Source organism: Xiphophorus hellerii, chromosome 11, assembly GCF_003331165.1.
Source record: "Xiphophorus hellerii strain 12219 chromosome 11, Xiphophorus_hellerii-4.1, whole genome shotgun sequence".
Lineage (NCBI taxonomy): Eukaryota > Metazoa > Chordata > Actinopteri > Cyprinodontiformes > Poeciliidae > Xiphophorus > Xiphophorus hellerii.
The window spans coordinates 9,197,718-9,221,931 of record NC_045682.1 but is presented as its reverse complement, the minus strand read 5'-3'; the positions used below and the strand labels follow the sequence as shown (position 1 = coordinate 9,221,931).

The 24,214-nt window shown below is 39.6% G+C and overlaps 1 protein-coding gene across 6 annotated transcripts in view; it reads right to left on the bottom strand.

Moving 5' to 3' along the window:
• The window catches only part of arhgap32b (Rho GTPase activating protein 32b), a 90,844-nt gene that overhangs the window by 52,761 nt on the left and 13,869 nt on the right, over positions 1-24,214 (bottom strand). For 3 of the 6 annotated variants that reach the window (XM_032575802.1, XM_032575798.1, XM_032575801.1), the window contains exons 2-3: positions 12,450-12,767; positions 627-732 (exon numbers count right to left, since the gene is read on the bottom strand). In XM_032575802.1, the coding sequence (XP_032431693.1) occupies positions 627-732; positions 12,450-12,544 (201 nt within the window). In that variant the 5' untranslated portion in view covers positions 12,545-12,767. Of the gene's footprint in view, positions 1-626; positions 733-9,073; positions 9,093-12,449; positions 12,768-19,058; positions 19,075-24,214 lie in introns of those variants that run through there. The other 3 variants (XM_032575799.1, XM_032575800.1, XM_032575803.1) reach the window with 3 other exon arrangements.

Below are 24,214 nucleotides of genomic sequence, written 5' to 3'. Positions count from 1 at the left end.
TTCATTTTGGGTTTCACATAGAAAAACTATTCCCAATGAACTGCACTGAGCTGAATAAAAAATGGGTTTGAAATAATTGACCTTTTAATGACTACAATACCTCGCCAACATTTCCAAACTGCTGAAACTTTCCCCCATTTTCTATTAATTTAGATTTTACTCGACAGACAAAGCAAAGAAGTGCATAAATATGACGTGCAAATTAAAGGAGACTTGATTTGTGGTTCACGCATATGTGTGGCATATTTGTCCCTTTTTATTCTGACACACCAAATTAAAATCCAGAACAACCACAGGCACCTAATAAGTAATTAGAGTCCAGCTGTGTGCCATTTAACCTGAGAATAAATCCAGCTGTTCTGTGAAGCCTCAGGGGCTTGTTAGAGAACATCGATGTTGAAATGATGCATTTTTAAAAACAGTGAAATAACAGAGTTTTATTTGTGTTCTAGAACTGAGCTTGGGTTTTTTTCCACGCTCAACATTGAAACATGATGTTTGGACTGCAATGTTTACATGTGTTTTATGACTTTTTATTGTTTGGTTTTTATGAAGTAAGGCGTGTATGACTGATTAACAGAGCTGTTTGAGGAGGAGAGTATGTAGAGAATGATGGCGCGTCTCACCATGGCACTGATGGTCTCCTCCCAGTCGGGTCTCTCTCTGGGATGGATGTGAGAGAGTTCAGGCACGATGTTATCGTGTTCTATGTGACGTCCCGGCCTCAGGCTCCTACAGCCAACACACACAGTACCATGCATGGTCAAATATACTGGACAACACAGAGCGGAAAGGTAGGTCAGACTGATAACTGTATATTTGTCGCAAAGATGAAACGTCTTCATTTCATTCTGATGTTGAAACTTGGGATAAAATCCAAACAAAATTAAAATGAAATAAAAAAATTTGTTTCATTTCTCCCCCCTTTTAGTGATTTGTCATCAGTCTGATTTAAACAGAACCATAACATCCCATTTGCTTCAACAGTGTTCACCGTCAGTTATAAAAATGTTTTGAGCCGTCTTTAATATAAATGTGAAATTCCAGCACTTAATCCCTAGAAGTATGTTGAGGAATAATATTAAGCTGCACGGTTTTTGCACGCCATGTAGAAGCTGGTTGGGTTATTTTCCATCTATACTTTCCCTGTCCCTGTTTGAAAAAGAACACCAACATAAATAAAGCCTCCTCTGCCCTAATATCCTGCTCATATAACTGTAAATGAGTCATGTTTAGCCTTTGAAGGGATCCACAATTTGTTGTAACAATAGACTTTATGTGAGACACAATTACTTTAGATGTACAAACAATACAGTAAAAAGACTGTCGGCTGTTTAGTTTATATAAACTTAAACAAAATATTGTCACATTGTCATTGCCATGTGTATGCTGCAGTATCCTGGGTAGATGAAGTATGTGAGGTGCTAGCTAAGGTAACTTAGAGCTACTTTAGCAAATTGAAAGATGAGCCCCTTCACTTTAAACCGCACCATGTTGAAAAAGAAGGCAATGTAGAAGTAAGAAGGGGAAACCAAACGGATGAAGAGGAGAGAGTTGGCTGAAAAAGCTGTGCTTGGAAATGCTAACTGGAAAGGAGAGCAAAGAGCTCCAGTTTCTAACTCTAGCTACTTACTGTAAGCATCGGGATCATTTTCCCAAATATATTGTGTTACAAAGATTTAAAGATGCTTAATTTTCACTAAACATCCATTCATTACATAGAAATATGTTATAATTTGATTCCTGCTAATGGCGTTAGCTCCTGCTAATATAGCAAGCAGAAAGCCACAAGCTGATCAGGGTTGTTCATGAAAACTTTGAGGCAGTTTGCCCCAATGCAGACGTTTTGTAGGTGTTAATATAGTTAATAGAAAAATCACAACAGCTTTAGGTTAACATGTTCAAGTAGTTGTGTATCCCTTTTTAAAAAAACCTCAAAAATACCAAGAAGCTTTAAGGATCACCTAGCAGGAGAACCGGCTTCAACAACTTACTCAGCCTCTCTGCTCAGAGCTGCACTGCAGTCCCACAATTCAACATTCCCTGATGAAGAGGCATGTCAGCAAACAGGAAGTGCTCCTACAGCCCCTGCAGCACATAGTTTCACAGCAAGGCTCAAAAATCTCATTTCCATCCCCCTTTTCTCGTCTCTTTCTACATTCATTGAGGCCAAACATGAGGAAAATGTGACAGGATTTCTCTTAGAGTCTCTCATGCTACAGTCTTTAGTTCAAACTGGTACACTATCCCACTATGTAAGTAAACAACCAGCAAAATCACACATTTAAAATGGTGAGAAGTTTTAGTCCTGACTGCACATTTCCATTTGCCTCAATTTTGGTCAATAACAAGAACAACGGCTCAATTTTTGCTCTGAAATGAAAGACATGAATCTCTCCCAGCATTTCTGTTCAACCACTGCTCCTCACCACTGGAGCCACTGCATGTCTGACTGAAAATATGTTGGAGGGGGTAATCATTTCATTTCATTATATCATCAACCAGTGGGAAAGCTAGCCAGCAAATGTGAAACACTCAGACAATTTGCCTCTTTCAATGACCTAATGTAGAAAACTCTTGGAGTTTGAAAAAGATCTCCTACCAAGAGGCAGCTTGTTCTTTCTAACTTTTTAAGAAGTAGAAGTCCGTCTGCTGGGAGAAGTTCTACGAGTGATATCTTTCTGGCTCAAGCTAGAGCTGATCCAGCACTTTCCCATCATCACTTAAAGTCAAGCTTGGAGAGAGAGCAGCTGCTGTGAACAAAACAACATTAAGAAGAAAGACAGCTGATTCAAAAAAGCTAAATCTTGTTGTCTGCAATACGTGTACTGGTCAGGTTGTCATACTCATCGACACATCTGTTCTAACCTGGGCGATAAAACAATAATATCAATCGTGTTAGACACGTGATCCATGTCAAAAGAAAATATGGCTTAAAATTTTGATAACTTCACAGAACTTTGACCCAGAACCGCATGGCATTCTGGGGATGTAGGCAGAGGAAAGACAGAGCTAAGAAAGGCTGGTGGCATCAACTAACTCACTCACTCTTCAGTTACCAATGGCGGATAAATGAAGTTCTGCTCATTAGTTTGGCAGTATATTGGATATTTAAAACGAAAATTAATCAATAATTAAATTTGATAGACTGATATAAAATGCTTATACTATTATATGTTTTTCATTAATCTTCTCACCAATATTGCTAACATCGTCTTTTTCTTGGAATCATACCGTTAGTCAGCCAGCCATGTTATATAAAAATCGCGGCCTATTTTTATGTTCACAGCTTCAAGAAACAATTATTTATTATATATATATATATATATAAAGGTCTGTGTTTTCACCAACAATCAAGCATTTGTGATGTTTTACAATGACGTTCACAGTAGAGACTAGTGAAAGTACAACCCTATTCAGATGGCAGCAGGCTGCAGCTTCCCCTGTGTGTGTGTGTGTGTGTGTGTATGTGTTCAGCTGCAGCTCTTTTTCAAAAAGCAAACAGCTGTCTGTGTGGGAAAGACAAAAAAGGCAGAGAATGCTGCTTAGAGCACTGGGCGCTAAATTCATAAAGCAGGAGGGAAATTTTTTCTGGAAGTTATGTTCACACATACAGTCAACTAGACCTACTTTAAAAGATGTTAAAAAATTATGTAATTTTTTTATTTTTTCAATTTTATTTTGTTTAAATAGTGTCAGTTCACAACAAATATCACCTTAAGGCACTTAACAGATGTGCAGTAAATGACATACATTCTAATTTATCCTTGTTATTAACAGTTCAGTAAATTTCAGACATTTTTGGTTTATTTCCATCATTTACGATTTAAAAACAAACATGTCATTCGTTGACATAATAGTTTTGAATGAAAAAGAGTCATTTGAAGGAAGAAAAAAAAAATCAAGGACAAAGTTCAGTTCATTCCTAATCCCTGATACTGAACATGCATGCAGCGACAGTGGAGAGAAAAACTCCCCTTTAACAGGAATACTAACAAAATACAATACCATTGTAATTAAGACAACCAACCATATCAACCCTGCAACATAGAGTTATTCATTAAGGTTAAAGAAAAGGAACAAAACAAAAGTGATGCGTTTGGGGGAGAGCAGGGAACTGCAATGCGTGGAATGTGCTCTAAAGACGATCCCACAATCTCTCTGCTTTGGCGGATTGTCGACACATTCTATGATCTAATATATCAACCAGCTCTACATACTGTAGATAGCTGCATAAACAAAAATCAATTCAAAGGAAAAAAAAGTCTAACAATACCAAAAGGGCTAAATAAGCCTAAATATAAACTCCTCAAAAAGTTAGGGATATTCAGCTTTGGGGTGAAATTTCAAGATGCCCCAAAATGCAGCATAACTTTTCCAGGTGAACTTAGAGATGTGTCGTTCAACATCTAGCCTGAAATTGTAAAAGTTTAAGCAGCTTCGAGAGCAATGTCCTGATGCGTGTGAGTAAATCTGATATCATGTATGTCACTAGTAAATGTTGAGCAAAACAGAAGAATCTCAGTAACATTTGACCACTGGTGTAAAAAACGTCTTAGTTTGTATCACATTCTACAAGATTCAAGGCGTCATGTAATCATATCTTCATATGCATCTGCGTAGGAAGAAGTCAGAAACGGCTCAGAATGAAATCTGATTTGTCAATGACAAATATGTTAAGGGATCCCGTGAGGAACGCGAGCACGGTAGAGTCGGAGCAACAAGTGTGCCAGATTGGATGGATGTGATCACTGTTTATATCCACAACTCTTAACGGAAGCCTTAACGGAAAACACGTGGATACAAGCCACTTTTAGAACTGCCAATACAACCCTCTAGAGAGCATTACTGTTCTGCGCTGATGAAAGGAAAGCCAATGAGTGGTGATGGAATGCTGCAGGGAGCTCCTTGGACATCATGCTCAGCTCTACAGCGAATATAGAGCGCCTCAGCTTCACATGTCGGTTTAAACTGATAGGCGAAATAACATTCGCAGCAACTGAGCATTAAAATTTTATGAGCTATGCAATTATAAAATTTATTATAAACCACTTCACTCAAAGATTCTAATTCATATTTTAATAAATTCAGCCAAAAACTGAAAACACTACAGTAGGAGAAAGGCGGGTTAGCAGTTCTTCTGGACAGGCTTGTCACAATAATCCGTAAATCAATTAATCACATGACAAATTAAAACAAACTCAATAATTTTCACTTGAATGTATCATCCAGTTTTTTCCCAAAAACTGGATGATAGAAGTCTTCAGTCTGGTGATTTGGTCTCAAGTAGCCCTTATTTTGAAAGAGACCGTTGTTTACAGAGATGTCATGATTCATTTTATTTTTTGCTTCCATTTTGCTTTTTTATTGGGGATATTTAAAATATCTTCCAGATCCAGTATTAAATGTTCATCAGAATTTAAAGTTTATTGATCTGTAAGAAACTATTCTTACATTATTATTACTTGAAAATGCTCTCAACACAACAATATTAACGTTTATCGCAATAACGTCCGGGACAATTTATCAACCAGGAATATGTGTTATGGTGACAGTCCTACTTCTGGATGATGTTGATGCAACATTTACAAAAAAATATCTGCAACAGAATGGCACCAATGGTACAAGGCTTTTAAAATATAAAGAATGTAAATAGTTCTAGCTCTAATATATACATTTTATATCGTTATGTGGGCAACCCATCTTTATTTTCTAATGACCTCATTATACAAAATAAATCACTTTATTCCTTTTGCAAAAGTAAAATTATTCATTTTGTTCCGAAATCAGAAAAATACAATTAGATTTAATTTTCTCGGGTTTCAAATATTTAATTTAGCTTATATTTATAAGCTATATTATTTCGCAGCTCTAGACAAATTTTTTTTTAGAAGCAAAAGAAAAGGTTTCTCTGAATTGAAAGGTACGGATCTAGCACACAGCAGAACAAAACCAGAAAACTACATCAAAAAAATATATATACATGCTGAACAGTTAGCATGGAAAGCTACATACAACGACTGTTTAAAAACCAAAGGTGATGTTGCTATGGTAACATACCATGAGGTTTGTCTCAATGTCATTCTAATATTAATACTGAAGTTGATCATGCTGGGTTCAAGTTTCATCTTTAAACATTCAGCACATTAAAGAACACAGCGAGTCTGAGAAAAGGGACAAAAATGAAAGAAGCGACTCCGTCTCCTGGTTTTCCCCCACAGATGTTAGCCTACTTTTCATTGCATAACTGCTGCAAACAGAAACACGAGAATACAAAGGTTCTTGCTCAGGACTTTTGTATGTTAAAAAAATGTAAAAACTGCGTTAAAATCTTTAATGTGTGAAAATCTATGTAATTAATTAATAGACATCAACACTTTAAAGTCCCAACCCCAGATACAATAAGCATTGCTGTAATGTAACACATATCAAACACCGAGCTAAAGTATTGTAACTGAACCCATTGTTGAGTTCAGCCAAGATTCACAGATCTACACCAGCAACTGTCACAAAAGTTGCATTTCAAGTTTTTAGACAGAGTCAGCAGTTCCCACTAGCTGCAGAAAAGAAACGTTTTAGTAAGCACTATCCTCAACTCTGAATGAAAACAGACCTGTCACTGTGTATTTCTCTGTTCAAAATAAAGCAGTTGGTTGTGATATTAATAAGACAGCTTCAGCTCCATTGGGCACCGAGAATTCTCACCATGTTCCCAGTTTATACACAACACATCAGTGTGTCCGTGTTCTCGCTGGAACTGAGGGATGTGATTCAGAACGTGTCTGTCCCATCGGCGTGAGAGGTTCAGGTTGGCTCAGACAGTCGCACATCAGAACGGCCAGCCTGAGGTCACAGCTGACGTTTGGATCCGTTTATTTCAACCGTGCCAAGTACGCTATCCATTTAAAAGCTCTTAAATCTGTGCTGGTTTTTTTCCCTCCACATTTAATCATGTCAGAAATCCTCACTGATGCACCTTTGAAGTATTCGCCTTGTTCTAGCTAGAGAAAACTTCTCCTGTACCAAAGAAAAACAATAACAAAACAACCAACAACGAACAGAGAGGGAAGAATCAGCAGAAGCTATTAGTGAGCAACGCATGCAATTATCACCTTATGCACAATCTGGATCTTCTCCACAGACTGGAAATCGCTCCAGTTGGCCAGGAGTTTAGCTCCTATCCCACTGAGGCGGACTATCTGTCCTACATATGGCATCACAGACGACACCTCCATACACATAACTCTCCAGAAGAAGGAGGGAAAAAAAAAACTCTGTCCAACTCATCTGATCTGGCGCACTGTACTGTTTGAGTCATTGGAGTGTTTTACAGCTCAGTAACCATCCTGGTTCAGACCATAAACAGTCCCATCATGTGTGTAATTAAACATTTTCATTAGAATCACAATTGTGATCACAGTTTCAATGTGTGCCAACTAGGGCTGAAACGATTTGTCGAATAATTTGAGTACCTCGACTATTAAAATTCCTCGAGGAAGATTTACCTGCCTCGAAGCTTCGTTAATTTATGTTTTGTTCTTTAGCGCACCGTGCTCCGGCCGGGACATTACTTGCGTTGCGCGGAGCTCTGACTTCCGCCTCTGAGTTGTTGACGAAAGCTAAGTGATAGCAACATAACGTCCAATTTTCAAGTTCGGCCCGAGGGGATTTTATTGATTAATGATAATGCCCGGGTTTTCATCGTTTTCGGGGGACCAGTAAGAATCCTTAAAATGACTGGGGCGATGCGGAGCTGCTGGTTGAAAGCGAACGGCGGGAAGAGCGCTGCGGGATTATTTATACAGGTAAGTGGATAGACTGAACACGGCGGGCGGCTGAGTAGTTGATGCTAGTGTTTGTGTAGTTTTACGGATGAACCGCACAATAAATTTCATATCATCCCGGTCTCAACAACATTACTTTTGTTCGTCTGTCCTCTGGTCTATTTCCTCCCCTCCGCTTTAATCAATTTCTATTACATTTGCCCAGAAAGATCGGTTTGTTTGGGGAAGTGTGAATGCGCAATCAAACTCTGATGTTTACACAAAAAAGGGAACCCTGGTCTGCTCAAAAAGCAGGAAGCGGAATATAGCGCAGGGCATTCTGGGTAAATAAAACCAAAACGAAATGGCTCGTGGTATTTTGTCAAAGACAAAGGAGAAATTCTACAACCGCTAAAATCTAACACAACTCAATTTTTGTTTACATTTTTCAAAGTAGGAAGTTATGCTCATGTCTTCTTGGGGTTTTCATGTAATTTTCTTCAGTGATTCCTGGTGCAGCGCCACCACAGGCGAGTGAGTAAACCGGTTTTTCACTGGGTTTGGTTTGTTTGACACAGCAGAGTGTGAAAGCAAACTGCACCAGCTGACAAAGGAGGAAATGTTGCATTTGGTCCCCATTCAAACTGGGATTGTACCGGATTGTCTAGTGGGAACACACCCTGCGTGACCAGCATGCTGGAGCTTTAGGAGACATTAGGGATCCTGTGTTAACCAGTTAGGATGAGATGCTTTTGATAGAAATCACAGAATTGATGGTTGTTTTCAGGTGCTTTCGCCTGCCTTTGGATCGATGGTTCTGAATTATTAACAGACATCATTGCTCACAGGCCTGGCAGAAACTCCAACACCTTAAGAGAGTAAACAAAAGTCTTCAACCTGATGCTACAAACATCCTGAGAACTGAGAACTCTGATCCACGGATGGAACACTTCTCATGACTGATAAACTTCTACGCTGCCTGTATATAGATGGTGTGCGTGTGAAGTTTAGTTGAAGGAAAGTGAAGGTATACCTGTTACAACAGAATTAAGTCGTTAGCTTTAAAGCAGCAATGTATAACTTTCATTAAAAAATATATGCTTTTCACAATTTTATTAAAACTGTCGAACTCCTCTGCCTTCTTCCTGTGTTCCTGCTGTTATCTGAACAAATGCGCCGCTCCCGGTCAATCAGCTTGTGTATGTACTGCTCATACCCTCCCCATAGCTCTGCTTTCACCATAACAGAGGCTGCCATCAATGCTCAGGCTAGTTAACATGGCCTCCAATGATGACAGATAAACTGTTTACCTGGAATGCCAAGCTGTTTCTCCGCCATTAGCACATTGAGCAAGCAAGTAGCTGAGGATGATTGAGAGCAGTAAGACCCTCCTCTTGACTCTGGTTGCTGTTGGTCGAGAGCGCTGTATTTTTTCAGATGTCAGTAGTAGCTAATGGAGAAGATAAACCTTTTCACAGATTGTCTGTCTAATATTATACTGACACGACATGGTGACAGTTTTAATAAATATGTAGAATTACTTATTTTGTAAAAGTTATGTACTGTAGCTTGAAGACAAAAAAGGTTGCCATTTCAACTTTATGTCCGATTAATCAAATTTCGATTAGGGATCATCGGAAGAGGAGATCAACTAATGAAATATTTTATGACAGTATTGTGACAACAGTTAGGAAGAGTAAATTGTACTTTTTGTAGTAAAGTCAAAGTTCAGGGAAGATTTACACTACATGAATAATGTGTTTGCCTACAGTCATTTTTCTTTCCTTGAAACAAAGAATCAGGCAACGATTTGCTTTGTACGTTTTGTGTCCATTAAAGTTTGCAGTGCGTGAACTTGAGTACGTCACTGTGTAAAAGGGGATAGCTAATGTAGACCGCATTGAAAATATTACATGCTCATATTACATATAACAGCCAGAGCATGTACATAAATAGGGAATGAAAAGTGTGGTTTTTAACATATCCTCATGCAGAATTTGTTTCTGCATTAATCATCTAACCAGCAGGATTAGAGAGTCACTAGACAGAATGCAGCTCTAAAGCTTTTTAGCTCCATTTCTCGGTGTCATCTCGGGGAACCCGTCCCCTCTACTCTCCCCCCTCCTGATCCCAAGCTGCTGATCCTCTGATCCAGCCTCACCCAGCAGGATTTCTCAGACAAATTTTATAAATCACTAGCCTTGGCAAAACGCCCTGCCTTTCTCTTCCTCTCATTCTTTTTTTTCTTTTTTTTCCCTCCACACTGTTGTCAGTTGCCATGTTGGACCGCTGTCTAATATATGCTAAGCTGCTGCTGCCATGGTAACCCCAGAGCAGGATTTAGACCTAGTTCAGGAGCGGAGATGGACTGAGGGCAGGTGGAGGGCCTGAGTAGATTTAATGGTTATCCCTAGCCCTAAAAAAAACAAAACAAAAAAAAAAAAACGCGTAACATAATGTTAATCCAGCAGAGAAAAAAACACCATTAAGCTCCCTTAGCAGGACTGGAGGAAAAGGCTACAATAGGAAACTGGGTGCACTTCAAGAAAGAGGTGCCGTTTGACCTGCCGATTCAGATTTTGACAGTTTTGTTTGGTCATAAAAGTCCCTAAAGAGACAAATATGTGTGGGCATTTATCATACCATTTATCATTTAAAAATAAATAAATAAAATTCTTATGATAATCATGATATCATGAATATAGCTTTATCGTTGTCACAATAAATTCCAATTAATGCTTAAGAAAACCCTTTATTGTTGGGATAGATAGTTTTAGTATTTTCTCCACTGTTCGTTCAATAAGTTCATCAATGCTCATCAGCCAATTAAAAAACATGACTAAATGCATTTATTGTGTGCAATTTAGTGTCAGAAATCACACTTTATGTGAACGGTGTCCTTAGGAAGCATATTACAAATGGATTAAAATACAACTATTTGTGTTTGTGGGGCTATGGTTGCCGCGTCATGCAGTCATTGCCACACCTAAAAAAGGAGCAGTAAATAGTTCTGATTGTCACTTTTTTCATTATCACAATAGTACCCCAAAATATCCTGGTAAAAGTTTAGGTTCATATCGTCCAAAGTTGCTGAGTTGGTAGACGTGAGCTGGTGGGTGGGTCTGTCCATCAGCTCTCTCTCACTGCAGAGCAAAAGGGGACAGTAGATGATTTTCAGATCTTTGCAGAGGCAGATAAGATCAGTGGATAAGATCGGTTTCTCACTCAAGTACCGACCAAAGTAAGGAAATTGGGCCCGATTTATCAGTGCACCCCTGCTTGAGACTGGGGCGGAGGTTCACCTTCCAGCAGGACCACCACCCTTAAAAGCAAATTTGTGTATTGGAACGGCCCAGTCAAAGTCCAGACCTAAATACAGTTGAGGATCTGTGGACAAACTTGAAAGTTGCTGCTTACAGATACTTTCCATTCAATCTGACTGACATGTCAGTGTTTTATGAAGACAGCTAAAAGGTTCTACAAAATATTCACTCAACAGGGCTGAAAACAAATAAATCCTCAGTTATTAGATTTGTTTTTCTTTAACTGAAAAGCATGCCTAATTTTTCTTCAACTTAACATTTATGTGCTACTTTGAGTTGGTCACATAAAATCAGACAAAAATACTCAGTAGTTTGTGGCTGTAATGTCACAATGTGCTAAAGTGCAAGGGTTTGAATATTTTTGAATACAAATCATTTAATGACGGTGACCACAGCAGAAAGGCAAACAGGAAGCTGAACACGTCATCGCCTTAATGTCTGTCTCATCGCCCAACGTGCCAGAAGAGATTCCCAGGAAGTGCTTGAGATTAGCCCAACAAAGATTAACAACTGTGATGTGGAGGAAAGAAGTGACATCCCCTGCAGCACCTGCTGGCTGCTAAGACAAGCCGCCATGCGCCGGAATGTTGTGTGTGTTTATGGTAAAACAGCCTCCAGCATTAGAAGCGGGATTTTTAGATGCAGGTCCATATGTGTGTTTGTTGGCGTGTAACGCATGGTTGAGGATGTGTGTGTGCGCGTGCGTATGTGTAATGACACTGCACGAGCATGCTGGTGTGGGCGTGCAGCTGGAACGATGACGTAATTGGCTGAAAGCTGCATGGTGTCGGTCGTGCTGAATGACTGGGGCTGCTGGAGATGTGAATGGAGGCTTCCAGCAGAGACCATTAGGGACGGCCGTCTTCCAGTTGCTATGGGGGCTGATAGGCTCTGTTTGGGAGTAGAGTCGTGGATGGGGTGGGGAGGTGGGGGGGCAAACTTTATACAGGGTGGGGTGGTGACTGTGCAAACTCACCCTATCAGCTCAGCTCTCGCAGTGAGGCACGGCTAAACATCGATGCCTCCCCCCCTTCCTCTCTCTCCCCTGCTTGCGCATACCTTGGTGTCATTTCTCCTTGAGGAACTCACCCATCAACATATACATGTGCGCACACGCACACACCAACATACACACCAAATCTTTTAACTGTCGTAAAGCAGGCTATTTACCCAAGGAACATGGAATCATGACAAAAACGGACACACACATTAAATCCTCAAACACACACTTCTTCAATAACTATAAACAAACTAGCATGCTCACTAAAACCCTACCTGAGGTGTGGTCCTTTACCTCTCTCTCACACACACACACAATGCATAGAGTTAACGTTGAGGGTGGGGGTGTGTGCCAGCTGCTTACCTGTCCAGGATGTCATGGCTGGACGTAGCTGTGGCTCCCAGCAGTCCCAGTGCTGCACTCCCCACCGCTGCGGCAGCCCCGCTGCCTGCCTCCATGATACTGACTCACCGCAATGAGCAGCCTGCCAGAGGAGAGGGAGGGAGGGAGTGAGGGACGAGCGAGAGAGAGAGGGAGAAGATGTGAAGAGGTAGATCAGGAAGGCAAAAGACAAATGAGACAGAGGGAATCACATGTAGAGGCAAGAGAGATGACGACGAGGGGATTGAGGAGTGGGGGAGAGGAGAGAAAAGTGTGGGAGGAATCAGAGGGGACCCAGAGCTGAGGGAATGATGAGTGTTGTAGAGAAAAATGAGGAGAACATGAAAAGAGAGAGGAAGGGAGGGAAGAAGGGAGAGAAATAATCATGAAAATCATGAGCAGGATTTCGGCACAGTGTAAACACATGGAGGTTCTGGCACACACACCATGTGTGAATCAACAGTTGAACACCAACACGGGCCACGCTGACATCCTCTGCTCTCAAGTTCCCTTCTCAGGCCAAACTGGAATGATCAGGCTTTTCACCATCAAGGTAACAACAAAGCTACAACTGCACTACATCAGACAGCTGGCATTAATTACAGAATCTACGTACATGCAGAAGCCTGTCACAAAAACTAATTTTACTGGACGGTAAATTGTCCCAGAAGTTATTGTGATAAACGATAATATTGTCGTTTTGAGACCATTTTCAAGTGAAATAATGGGACAATAATGAAAATTTCCCCGGGAACTGGAAGAAATTTAAATATCAAGACTAAAACACAACAACCAAAAACAAGAGAGAAAATGGAAATAAAATGGATGATTAAGTCTGTGTAAACAAAATTTCCCTTAGAAAACTATTCATCATCAGAGTAGAAATTATCGAGCTCATTTTAATTTATCACGTGATTAATTGCTTATTGCGACAAGCTTTTAAATGTACTTAAGTTGCATCATAAGTCTTGCACCCAAAAATAATTTATATGAATTAAACTGAAGTTTAAGGTCAAACATACAATACTTAGACACATCCGTTAAGAGTTTCTCGCCCTTCCGCAGTTGCGTAAATTCACAAAGATACCCACATCCCCAGAAAAGTTTTTCTGTACAATGACTAATTGAGTTTACTGCAAATTTTCCATAAAACTGCTCAAAACCCCCTGGGTTTAACTGACTGCCCACTCACACCTGCAGGTGGCAGTTGTTCTTTCTGCGTCAGCCTTACCTCATGTGAAGTTATAGTTCCAGATCAATATGATGAGTGAAGCCATATTCACTGTTATAAATAAGCACAAAAAACCGAACCGAGAAAAGCGGTTTCACTCTGTTCTCCATGACAGTAGGGGGAAATTATTTTACAGGCCTTGCAATAAACTGACTTGAAGAGAAAAAATTATTGCAAACTTCCTTGTGAAAATTTCTAAAGTAGCACCACCGCAAAATCAGTGATTTTGGTTGCGAAAAAAAAAAAAATCACACAAACAATTGCAAAATTGTGGAGGAAATACACATTACTTGGGATGCAGGAGGGAATCCTTTGGTAAGCACATTTTCTGCTTGACTGGCCATGTCTGGTGATAAACAAGGTAGAAAATAGGAAAATCCAATATTTTTCCTGTCAGTGAAATAACTAAGGGCTGCCAGGTTGCTCTGACAACAATGTTTTTGGAGCCGAAGTTGATACAGACAGACTGATACTCAGAGTTGGCCACTCTAAGTTTCAGTGTGGTGCTTTTAAAGATGAAGTTGGAGGAAGCACAGAGAAGTTATTAAATGGACAGTATTTTCAACATGTTTAATTCTGACTGCAAGACAGAGAGCGAGAGCAAGACTTTCAGCAGATACCAGGAAGTCAGAATCTATTCCAACAAAGTTGCTCGGCTTTATTCTTTTAAATCTAATTTTGGAGGCTTTGAAATGCCAACATGAGTGATTTTAAATGTTTAATGAATGTCAAAACTTATCTTGGAGTTTATTTATAACCTTGTTCTTAGGAATGCAGAAGGCAGAACTCAGATGGTTGTAATTGGGGCACCAGGACAGATGAGGGTAAACAAAGTCGTTAAAAAAGAAAATGACTGACAAGAAACAGGCAGCATACACAACTGAGCTGAAATATTTTGAAACAAGACAGACACTAGAAATGATTACACTGTTCCACCTGGAGGCACAAGAAAAACAGCAGATCATGCCACTGTCAGCCAAAGAACTGTTAAAATGTCAAAAATCCTCCCCAACATGGAAAACATGAAGTAAATCCTTCATAGTCTTTCACACTATGGATGGCCCTATGGATGTAAAATTTTCATTTCAAACATATTTTATAGAAAAAGTCAAATTTAAATCAGTTTGCCTTCGCTATAAACTAGTAGAAGTGACATTTATAGTTTTATAGCAAAAGCCCTCACACATGCTGCGTTTACTCCTCTCTTCTGTGAATAATTAATGAGCACTAATGAGAAACCGTATCGGTGCATCTTTACTTATTTATACCTTTAAGATCAAGTTTCCTCTCAGGACACAATGAAACTTGTTTCCCAAAACTGAACACTTCAAAGGTTTTACACATGAAAAGAAAAAGAAACCCCAGAGTAAAAGTTTTTGTAGTGACAATGTCACTGGAAGTATAAACGAATGGACTCTCTGCTACACCATCGCCCAGCTCAAGGAGCAAAGTTACGTCCAACTTAGTGATTCAGCTCAACATCAAGTTGAGCTTGTTGTTGAGCTCGACAACTTGCTGTTACAAACATTGAGAAAGTAACAGACCAGGATGATCCCCAGGTTTTCAGATATTTATCTGAAAGAAAGAATGAATGACCCAAAATTGTTTTAATTTTGTAAACAAGACACACAGCAACTTTCTGAGTCATCGCCGGACAGATTTTCTGAAAAAAAATAAAGAATAGAGTTGTTTGAGCTTCAAAAGATGTGAAGTTTATTCCATGTCATATTCAATCCCATGAAGCAGTCACTGTTTGGACTGACTTTTCTTCAATTAAGAAGGTTCCACGTTTGTCCTAGCTAGCTCCCGGCTGATGGAGATGAGAGAAGCACTGCCAGGCTTAGGGTGTTTGTTAAACAGTAACAAGCGATAACAGATCTAAATTTGCTTTAGTGTTCACATGGATCCGAATACTGACTCTGACAGCAGGTGCAATCATAGTAAAGGAGCTGAAAATCACTCCTATAAAACTGACAGGAACATCCTGCCAGAGTTTTAAACCACAATAAATATTATTGGTTGACACATTAAGTTCTTAGAGCAGCTCAAAAATGTGTAGAGATGCATCGAACCAGTAGTATCTGTATCTTTATGTCTGTGTTTAAAAAAGGAAGTTGAATACTAAAAATATACATTTTCAGTATGTGAGAGGCATTTAGAAGTGATGACAAGAAGCCTGAAAAGGAGTTAATTTCCTTTCTTATATTAGTAAAACATTTTGTTCTCATAATTAGGTTGAGACATCCAATCTGATTCTTAGACATATAACTAAGAACAAAACAGGAAGGCTAAAAACAAAGGGAAAAAATAATATAGCAATATTTCTTAAAACACTGCCCAAATTAAGTATCCACCACAAATCTGCCCGAAATGCTGTGATCAGTGCATTTTTATAACCATTATTAAGCACTTACTGTAACTTCACAAAAACAAAAATATGCTATTAAAGAAATTGGGAGGCAGGAGAACAATTTTTTTCAGTTGAACTCAGTACATATATCTGGTGTGGAACAATAGGAGCCCCAATTTAAATATCGGCAACTAACAAGAAAAAAAATGTATACCGCTGAACTCTAATGTGTAGCATATTGTTTGTCAGAAACACTACAATGCTTCAAGTGTTTAAAACTTGTAAAAACCTGTCCATTTCTGGAACTCAAATAAACTCGGGCTCACCCGCAGCCTTACTCTTTTTTACCATAAGTAAGCACTATTTTCACACAATTATTAACTCAATTAAGTCCTAGTCACTTGGCTTAAACAGGAGGACGCAGTCATCTTTTCTCTCACCATCCTTATCCCTGGATTCAGACCTTACCTGGAATATTTGCTGCGACACCATAAACAACATGACTTCCTCCAAGTCAAATAGTCAACAGCAACGCAGGAGAAATGACCCAAAACAACAATGGGTTCATCCAGGCAGATTAAGTAATCCTACAGGAGAGACACCAAAAGGAGAGAAAGAAGGGAGGTGATCTTCACAAGCCCCACCAAAGCAGCTGCCTCTACATCTGAGGCAGACTTCCTGCACACATAATCCTCTGGGTTCTCTGCTATAAAAGCAGCCAACACATTCACTTACTGTAGAAATATGGGCAGTCAGGAAGCAGTTCTACACAAATGAAGGCATCATCTTTGCTGTGATTAATTCCAGTCCCACCAAACCTGCACAAGATGACAGTTAATTTGTTTATAAAGGTTTGAAACATGAGCTAAGAGTAGCTCTGGACTGCTATTCTGAGAAAACCAACACACACACCGAGTTCACACTGACACAACTCCACGTTTTTATCGAGTCAGTGTCCGCCTGCATAATTAGGACGCATGGAAATCCACGCACCTTTTGTTAACAGGGAATAAGGTGTGCGAATTAGTCGGGACAGAAGGTGTGTGTTTGCGCGTGCGTCAAGTGCTCAGCACAAAGCAGGCCGAGCTTCCCACGATCACCTGATGCAGCAGAAAACACAGAAAATGGCCGACCTTGTGAAAGGACACAGCCTCAGCTCATCTCAGAGGAGATTAAAAGTCAGGACTGAAAAGTCTTGACACACGAGGGAAAAATCCTCCCCGTCATCACAATGGCAGTACAGCGGAGGAGACGCTGGGGTGATATATTTACAGCCTTGTCTCACTTAACAGTGTTAAGTGAGACAAGGCTGTAATTTTAGGGTTTGCTAGAAGCCGGCACACAACTCTGTTTCTTCTACTTTATGTTCTAAGCTTATTTCTGAATAAGTAAGTGGTGTAAAATGTACGCTAACAGAACCCATTAATTTTCAGTCAGTTTTAAAAAAACAACAACACACATTTAAGTGACAGTTGTTCAAAGTTAAGATGATTCTCTGAGTTTAAGAATAATTTTGGGGCTCTGATGTGAGCAAAGCAGAGAGAGAAAAAAATTGTATAATTGATGCCGAAAAAATGAAATAAAAAACACTGGAAGAGATTTGTTTTAATATTTCCAAGCAAGTTAGCCATATCGGGGACAACAGCCATGTCAAGGAAGATATTATAGATTAATAAACAATGATTGCACAGAGCAACGAGGGCATGTAGTTAATTAACTTGAGCCCTTGTATTGCATAGTAATACTTTGACCCAGAGTTCATTTAAGATGGACCACAGTAAAAAAAAAAAAGAGCATGCACCGATAATTGTTTCCCCCCTGTTGAGAACTTTATGACTTGATCACTATATTTAGCGACTTTTTAGACAAAAACAAATAAATAAAAAAGTTGGTATCGGCCAAAGTTGAATCAGCAGGTCAAGCTTTTTAAAGATTGGTAATCAGCCCCAGAAAACTGCAATCAGTGCACCCCAAAAAATTGACTGGCAAAAATGTGAAGGTGAGAGGCCAATGCACACTGGTCTGGATGGTGTTACTGGTGCATATGAATTCGCGCCCAGTACAATGCGTAAACTATAAACCTAGTTTTAGCCTGGTGGGGTTCCTCATAACCCCTCGATGGGAACCCTGAAGAATGCATGATTAGATAGAAAATAAGTTCAGAAACTGGCACAGAGAACCGGACCATTAAAACATCAGAACTGAGCGAGTACTTTCTTTAAATCTATGACAGCATATGGTTGAATGTTTAAGCTCAGCAATTAATTCAAAACCCTACAAGCACACAGCAGAAGTATTCTAGTGACAGATTTAGAGCTAAGCTGGTACAGTCTACAGCCGCAACAGTAACAGCAGTAGTACACAGCAATAAAAGTCAGGCTTTCCTAAAGAATTTTTGTTTAGTAGGAGTCACAAGTATATTCTCTAAAACCAAAGTTAGCGTCTTTGTACATGCCACCCAAATATATAGGTTGAATCTACTACATGAATAATAAAAACCTCTTGAAAAATCAGCAATACTGAAGCAGGAATGGATACCCATATGTACCATTTCTATACTTTTAGAACATCTGTTACTTATATCCTTGCAAAAAATATATAAACCAACAGGAGCAGGACTTTTGTACAATACTGCATTATTTAATTATACACCTATTTTCACTTACAGTCATTACATCAGACACCAGGCTGCCTTAGATGCAACTCTCCCAATCCCAGGGCTATGCCTTGTTTATCCTGCTACTCATTGAATAGACAGCAGCTGAGTAATCAGATGCAACATCTGCTTAGTTAAGTTAGCTGTGGCTAAATTTGGAGCACGCCTGTATTGTGATAATTACAGTAATCTGTTCTTGAAGCCCAGGGGGGTGGCAGTTAGGGGTTGTCCCCCACAGAAAACCCAATTAAGGTTTGTTTAAAATGTTACTCCAGCTTTCTGTAAATAGCATGGGAGAAAGAGACACAGAACCTATCAATCCATTGCTCACAGTGTGGCATAGCAAGCAAATACCTCGTGAATGTATCCATCACAAACTCTCATGTCCAACTTGGGTAATCTAACCAGCTAGATCAGCCATTGCTACTCATCCTTGGTGGGAACAAAGTCAGAGATCTATGGACTGAACTCACCAACAATCCGACTGAAAAACAAGTGTTGAGAGCAGCCTCTGCCTCGACATATTGATGTGCAAATCAGCTGGTGACGTCAACCTGGGCACTTGTCAAGCAGTTCCTGAAGGACCTAGCAACAGCATTCACTCTCCCGCTTCTTTCTGCATTGTTTCTGGAAGTCTTAGCGAGAGTTCGGGTATCCATGGATAGCGGAACCCCAAACTGAAAGGCATTAACCCACATAGCCGCTTCCCCACTGTGTTCAACGAAATACAGTTGCTTTCTTTGCCACATTCACTTTATTTGATGAAGCTATCTTGTTTTCAAATGTGCAGCCAGAGCTTTAAGTGAAGTCGTGAGGATCTAACTACGCAGGGGTTTTGTTGATTTTATGGCTAAAGCCTGACAATGACATACAGAAGCCTACAAGCTGAACTTTATTTTCCAGGTCAGTGATTCATAATGACGAGGCAACATGTGACAGTGAGCTCAACTCTGTGCACAAGTTCATTCTACAGCAAATAAAGCAACATATTGCAACAGAACAGTGGATTCCAGCTCAAAACTGATAACCAGAAACAGACTCTTCCCATTGGTTTGATACAGAGGGTGGGAGTGTGTGTGTTTAGGGAATTCTTGGTTTTGGATCAAAACGGTCAATATGAAGATATTCTTGCCTAAAAGTCATCTGTTGAGGCTCTATAATAAAAGAGATAAGAATTAATGGCATGTTACAATAATGACTCTTTCACTTTGGAAATTGAACCCAGAGAACAAAATGAGAGCAGAAACAATCAATCAGCATTGGGTTCGTTTCTGAGTTTTCCTGCTGGTAGAAACTTTAAGATAAATAGCTAGTAGGCAATTTCATGCTGATTGGCCCTGGCTGGTGAATGGCTGGTTAGAAATGCAAAAAAAAAAAAATCAGATGAACAAAGCATCAGAAGCATTAAATATTCTTACTGAATATTTTTATTATTATCAAGGTGTTTCAAGAAAGTCAGAGGAGGCACACATCTAAGACGCCATTAGAAAAGAAAACTTATATGACATATTGAAAAATGCAGGGTTTCCCCGGTGCATCATAAGCCTGGCAGGCCACCAGGCTTTGCTTGCGCCCCCTCCAGGCTCAGCATTGTTTGTTTATATATTATAGGTTTTTTATACATAAACAGTACCAGTAATAGCAATGACAGTTTAAAGAGGCTCTTTGGTGAAATGGCAAAAATACTAGGGCTGTGTAATTTTATCAATTCTACGATATTTATCTATATTTTTTTTCCCTCATAAAGTATCAATTTTTCATTCGCGAGTATCAATACGTTAAATCCTACTTTGAGTTAAATGTCAAATCCCCCAGGGGTCACACCAGCAATAGTCATCCCACTGCTCCCAACTTAGTCACTTTAATGCTAAATTTCTCAACATTTCAGGCAAAAATGCCGGTATTGGCCAAAATCAAAATCAGCAGGACGGGCTTCTTTAAGATCGGTTAGAAAACTGCAATTGGTGTACCTCTAGTGTCAGCTTTCATACTACTACAATCTCATCTCTGTTTTCATTCATTTATGGGCAGTGCAGAGCAGTTAGATATACTTTGCAATCCAAAGAGACTTTTTAAATATCTGCCATAGACCAACAACCCTCCCATCCCCTCCTTTAAGTCATCAATCATTCCAGTCGGACAGGCAATTATATTTTATTGGAGCGCTGTGAGAGCAGCCTGCCTGGATCAGTATGCAATACAATGGAGGGATAGCTGGTAATAGCTCCTCATGTCAGAGTATTTTCTCCTCATTCTTATTCATAAATCATTTTGAGAAAAATGTTCGCAGGCACATTTATCAGTTTAAGTTGGATGAAACCGTTCTCTGTGGCTATTGTGGGGGAATCACCTGAATTTATTCTTACTTGCAGCTCGACCATGGCTCTGTGAGACCCTGACATTTACAATGACACCCTGAGTTGTGTTTAATGAGGCTGGAGCTACTCAACATTCCTCTAGTAATGTCTAACCCCACTTTGTACAGCATCAACACTGGTAGCAACCTTGAACTCATCTGCCAACAGCTTCATTGTTGTGCAGATGAGTCTTGTACTGGAATGCTTCTTCAAAATGCACAAATCCCTCATAATTTGCAACGCATAAATTACAAAGTTCGCCTACAGATTAAAAAAGTTATCAAGTATGAGGACGGACAGCAGAAGTCTGGTGCACAATTATTTTCCCTGATGAATCCTCCTAATTATCTGGGACATCTGGAAACTAAATCATCCAGAGAAGAAGAGGTGAACAATTCAATGAGAACTGTCATTCTAGAAAAATAAAACAAAAAGAAATGTGGGATTTGTTCTCATAAAGAGAAATGGGGTTTCTCACTGCCTAACAAAACTGGGCTTGTGTGCAGTCAATGCGAACCTCTAAGAGCGCCACTATAAAGGCTGAGTTATAGTCACGCTTTTAGAGGCTGGTGAGGAGTGAAACCAACCTCATGTGCAATTACATCTCACACACTCAAAATGTATTCATTTTGTGTCTGCTCAAAAACTCAGGCTGCTGGTGGACTGGCCCAGTGACCTCAACCCAACCAGTCAGTGTCACCAACAGCAGAAAATGATTTTGGAGAATCAGAATGAAGTGGTTTACAGAGTAAAATGCCAAAGATGATGAAGTTGTACATGTGAATAGAAAAAATGCACAGAATAGAAAAGTCAGCTGGTGACTGAAACTGACCAAGTTTCAGCCTTACCAACCCTGGACACGACAAATCTAACACTCCAATTTTTCAATCAGTTATTGCACCATAGCAAGACTATAACAAAAACTTTTGAGCATAATAATCCTAGTTCTTGTAAAACCCTAAAAACAATTTACTGCTTGTGAAAACACCAAGTACTATGTGAGGCACTAATGGTTTAATTTCTATTTCCTGTCAGCCTACACAGCATGAGTTTTCAAGAGACTTGCTCCACTTTTTTCTCCTTCTCTGTGCAACCAAACAGCCGTAGATGCTCATTAAATCCCATTTTATAGGCCTCAGCACAGCTGAAGCATGCAGAGGATGCTGCCATCACTGCTTACAAAAGGCTGGCACTCAACTGTTTGAATGCTCCCATCATTATCATTTTATTGTAACAGTCATTGTTCTTGGTGTGAATGGCCCTTTAGTCACAACAGCTGGTTTTATGAGCTGGTACATGTCTCTTAATATAAAGCTGAGAATTTTATGAACAAGACTGAATATCCTCAACAAGATGATGATGATTTAACGCTACCAGCTACCGACCACATGCTTGACCACTGAAACAGAACTCTCCTCAATTCTGGGAGATCGGTGGTCAGCTGAAGCAGATCTTATTCAAATCCCCCAGGGGTCGGCCAAGGTGAATAAAAATCAACCACTGCTCTCTTTTGCTCTGCCGTGAGAGACAGACTGACAAACCCACCCACCAGATCATGTCTGCATGTTTGCAGTTAATAGCCATTCCACTGTTCCCAACTCAGTGACTTTCCTGCTATATCCAACAACATTTCAGACAAAAAAATAAATAAAAAATCAGTACCACCCATAATCAGAAACGGCAGGCCAGGCTTTTTATTGATCGCCCAGAAAACTGCAATCCACTGTGTGAAGCATTAACAGTGACCACTAAACCCCCAAATCACTGCTGGGCACAAACACCATTTCTGTGAAGCCATTTTATCTGAGCTGATGAAGATACAAGAGTTATGCTGGACAATAAAACCTGCCTTTAAAATAGACTAGCATCACATGAATGGACTCCCGACTCAGTTATTACTGTATGGATCTAGAAGTACTGCACCGCTGGTCCACTTCCTGCTACAAACCTGTTAACTTTCTCTTATATTTGCAGGTAGAAACCATTTAGCCACTTTGAAATGTTGAAAGAAGCACAAACAGCAAAGACAGTTCCAGTTTGAAGGCTAAAGGTTTCACACGCGAACTAATTCATTCAGTTAGATAATGATGCTCGAACACTGGATTTGACAAGCCATTTGTTTATATCATGTTATTAACTTTTACTTTAAATTTGTTGTTACTCTTATGGTATTGTGGAATCTCATACTGACCCAAACCTATAAGAAAAGCAAATCTGCACAACTAATACCCATCAATAAAGAAGAGAAATGTCAAGTCAGACATGAATCTGTATTGGCTGCTTCAGTTGTGGCAAAGCTTAGGACGGGTAAAAAGTGTCAACAATGAGCTGACGCAGATGAATGTTCTATACACTCAACCACTGTGTCCTTGTACACCCGAACTTTTATTTCTGTATGCTACGAAGTGCACACATCACAGAGTGCAGTGTTTACAGTGTACATATGGATCACAGGTTCAAAGTATGATCTGAAAAGGGCTCTGCAGTAGTCATGTTGTTGACATCATTACCAGGAGCAGAGCTGCTTTCCTGTTTCATGAATACTGAACTAGATGCTGTAAAATATATATAAAAAAGAACCAAGTGAAAAATCATTTCAGATTTATGGATAATCGAGCATGCAGGGTAAAATAATTTATTACAAATATCATATATTCACAGCAGAAACCAAAATAAATAAAAGGCAGACTTTCTATAGTTACCAGCTCTGAGGAGTTTTGTCTTCTGAGGCGCCGCTCGGCCCACCCAGGCGTTTTGCCCACCTGAATGGTTGCCCTGGGATACCATTCAGATGGGCATTCAGGATTTCTCAAACATGCAAGAATCAAGGCAAAACTCCAGGTATGTTTTTGTGCAAAGCATGTTCAGACACCTGAAAATTAAACACACAGTGATGTATAAGCAACAAAAAGGAAAAAAGACTGAGCTTTATTAAATGCATTTTACTAAAAATGTAAAGAAAACTCCATCTTATTGAACTAAAAATGTTAATTTTGTCAGCACAACTTGATTCTTATAAGCTATTCCTACATATTTACCTACTTATTTTTCTTAATGAGAATTTTTCCCTTAATTAAATCATTCAGTTGTCACTAAAAAAGACCGTTGGCGCTTTCTGCAACAGCCTGCCAGGGAATAACTCCAGGTGAGTGA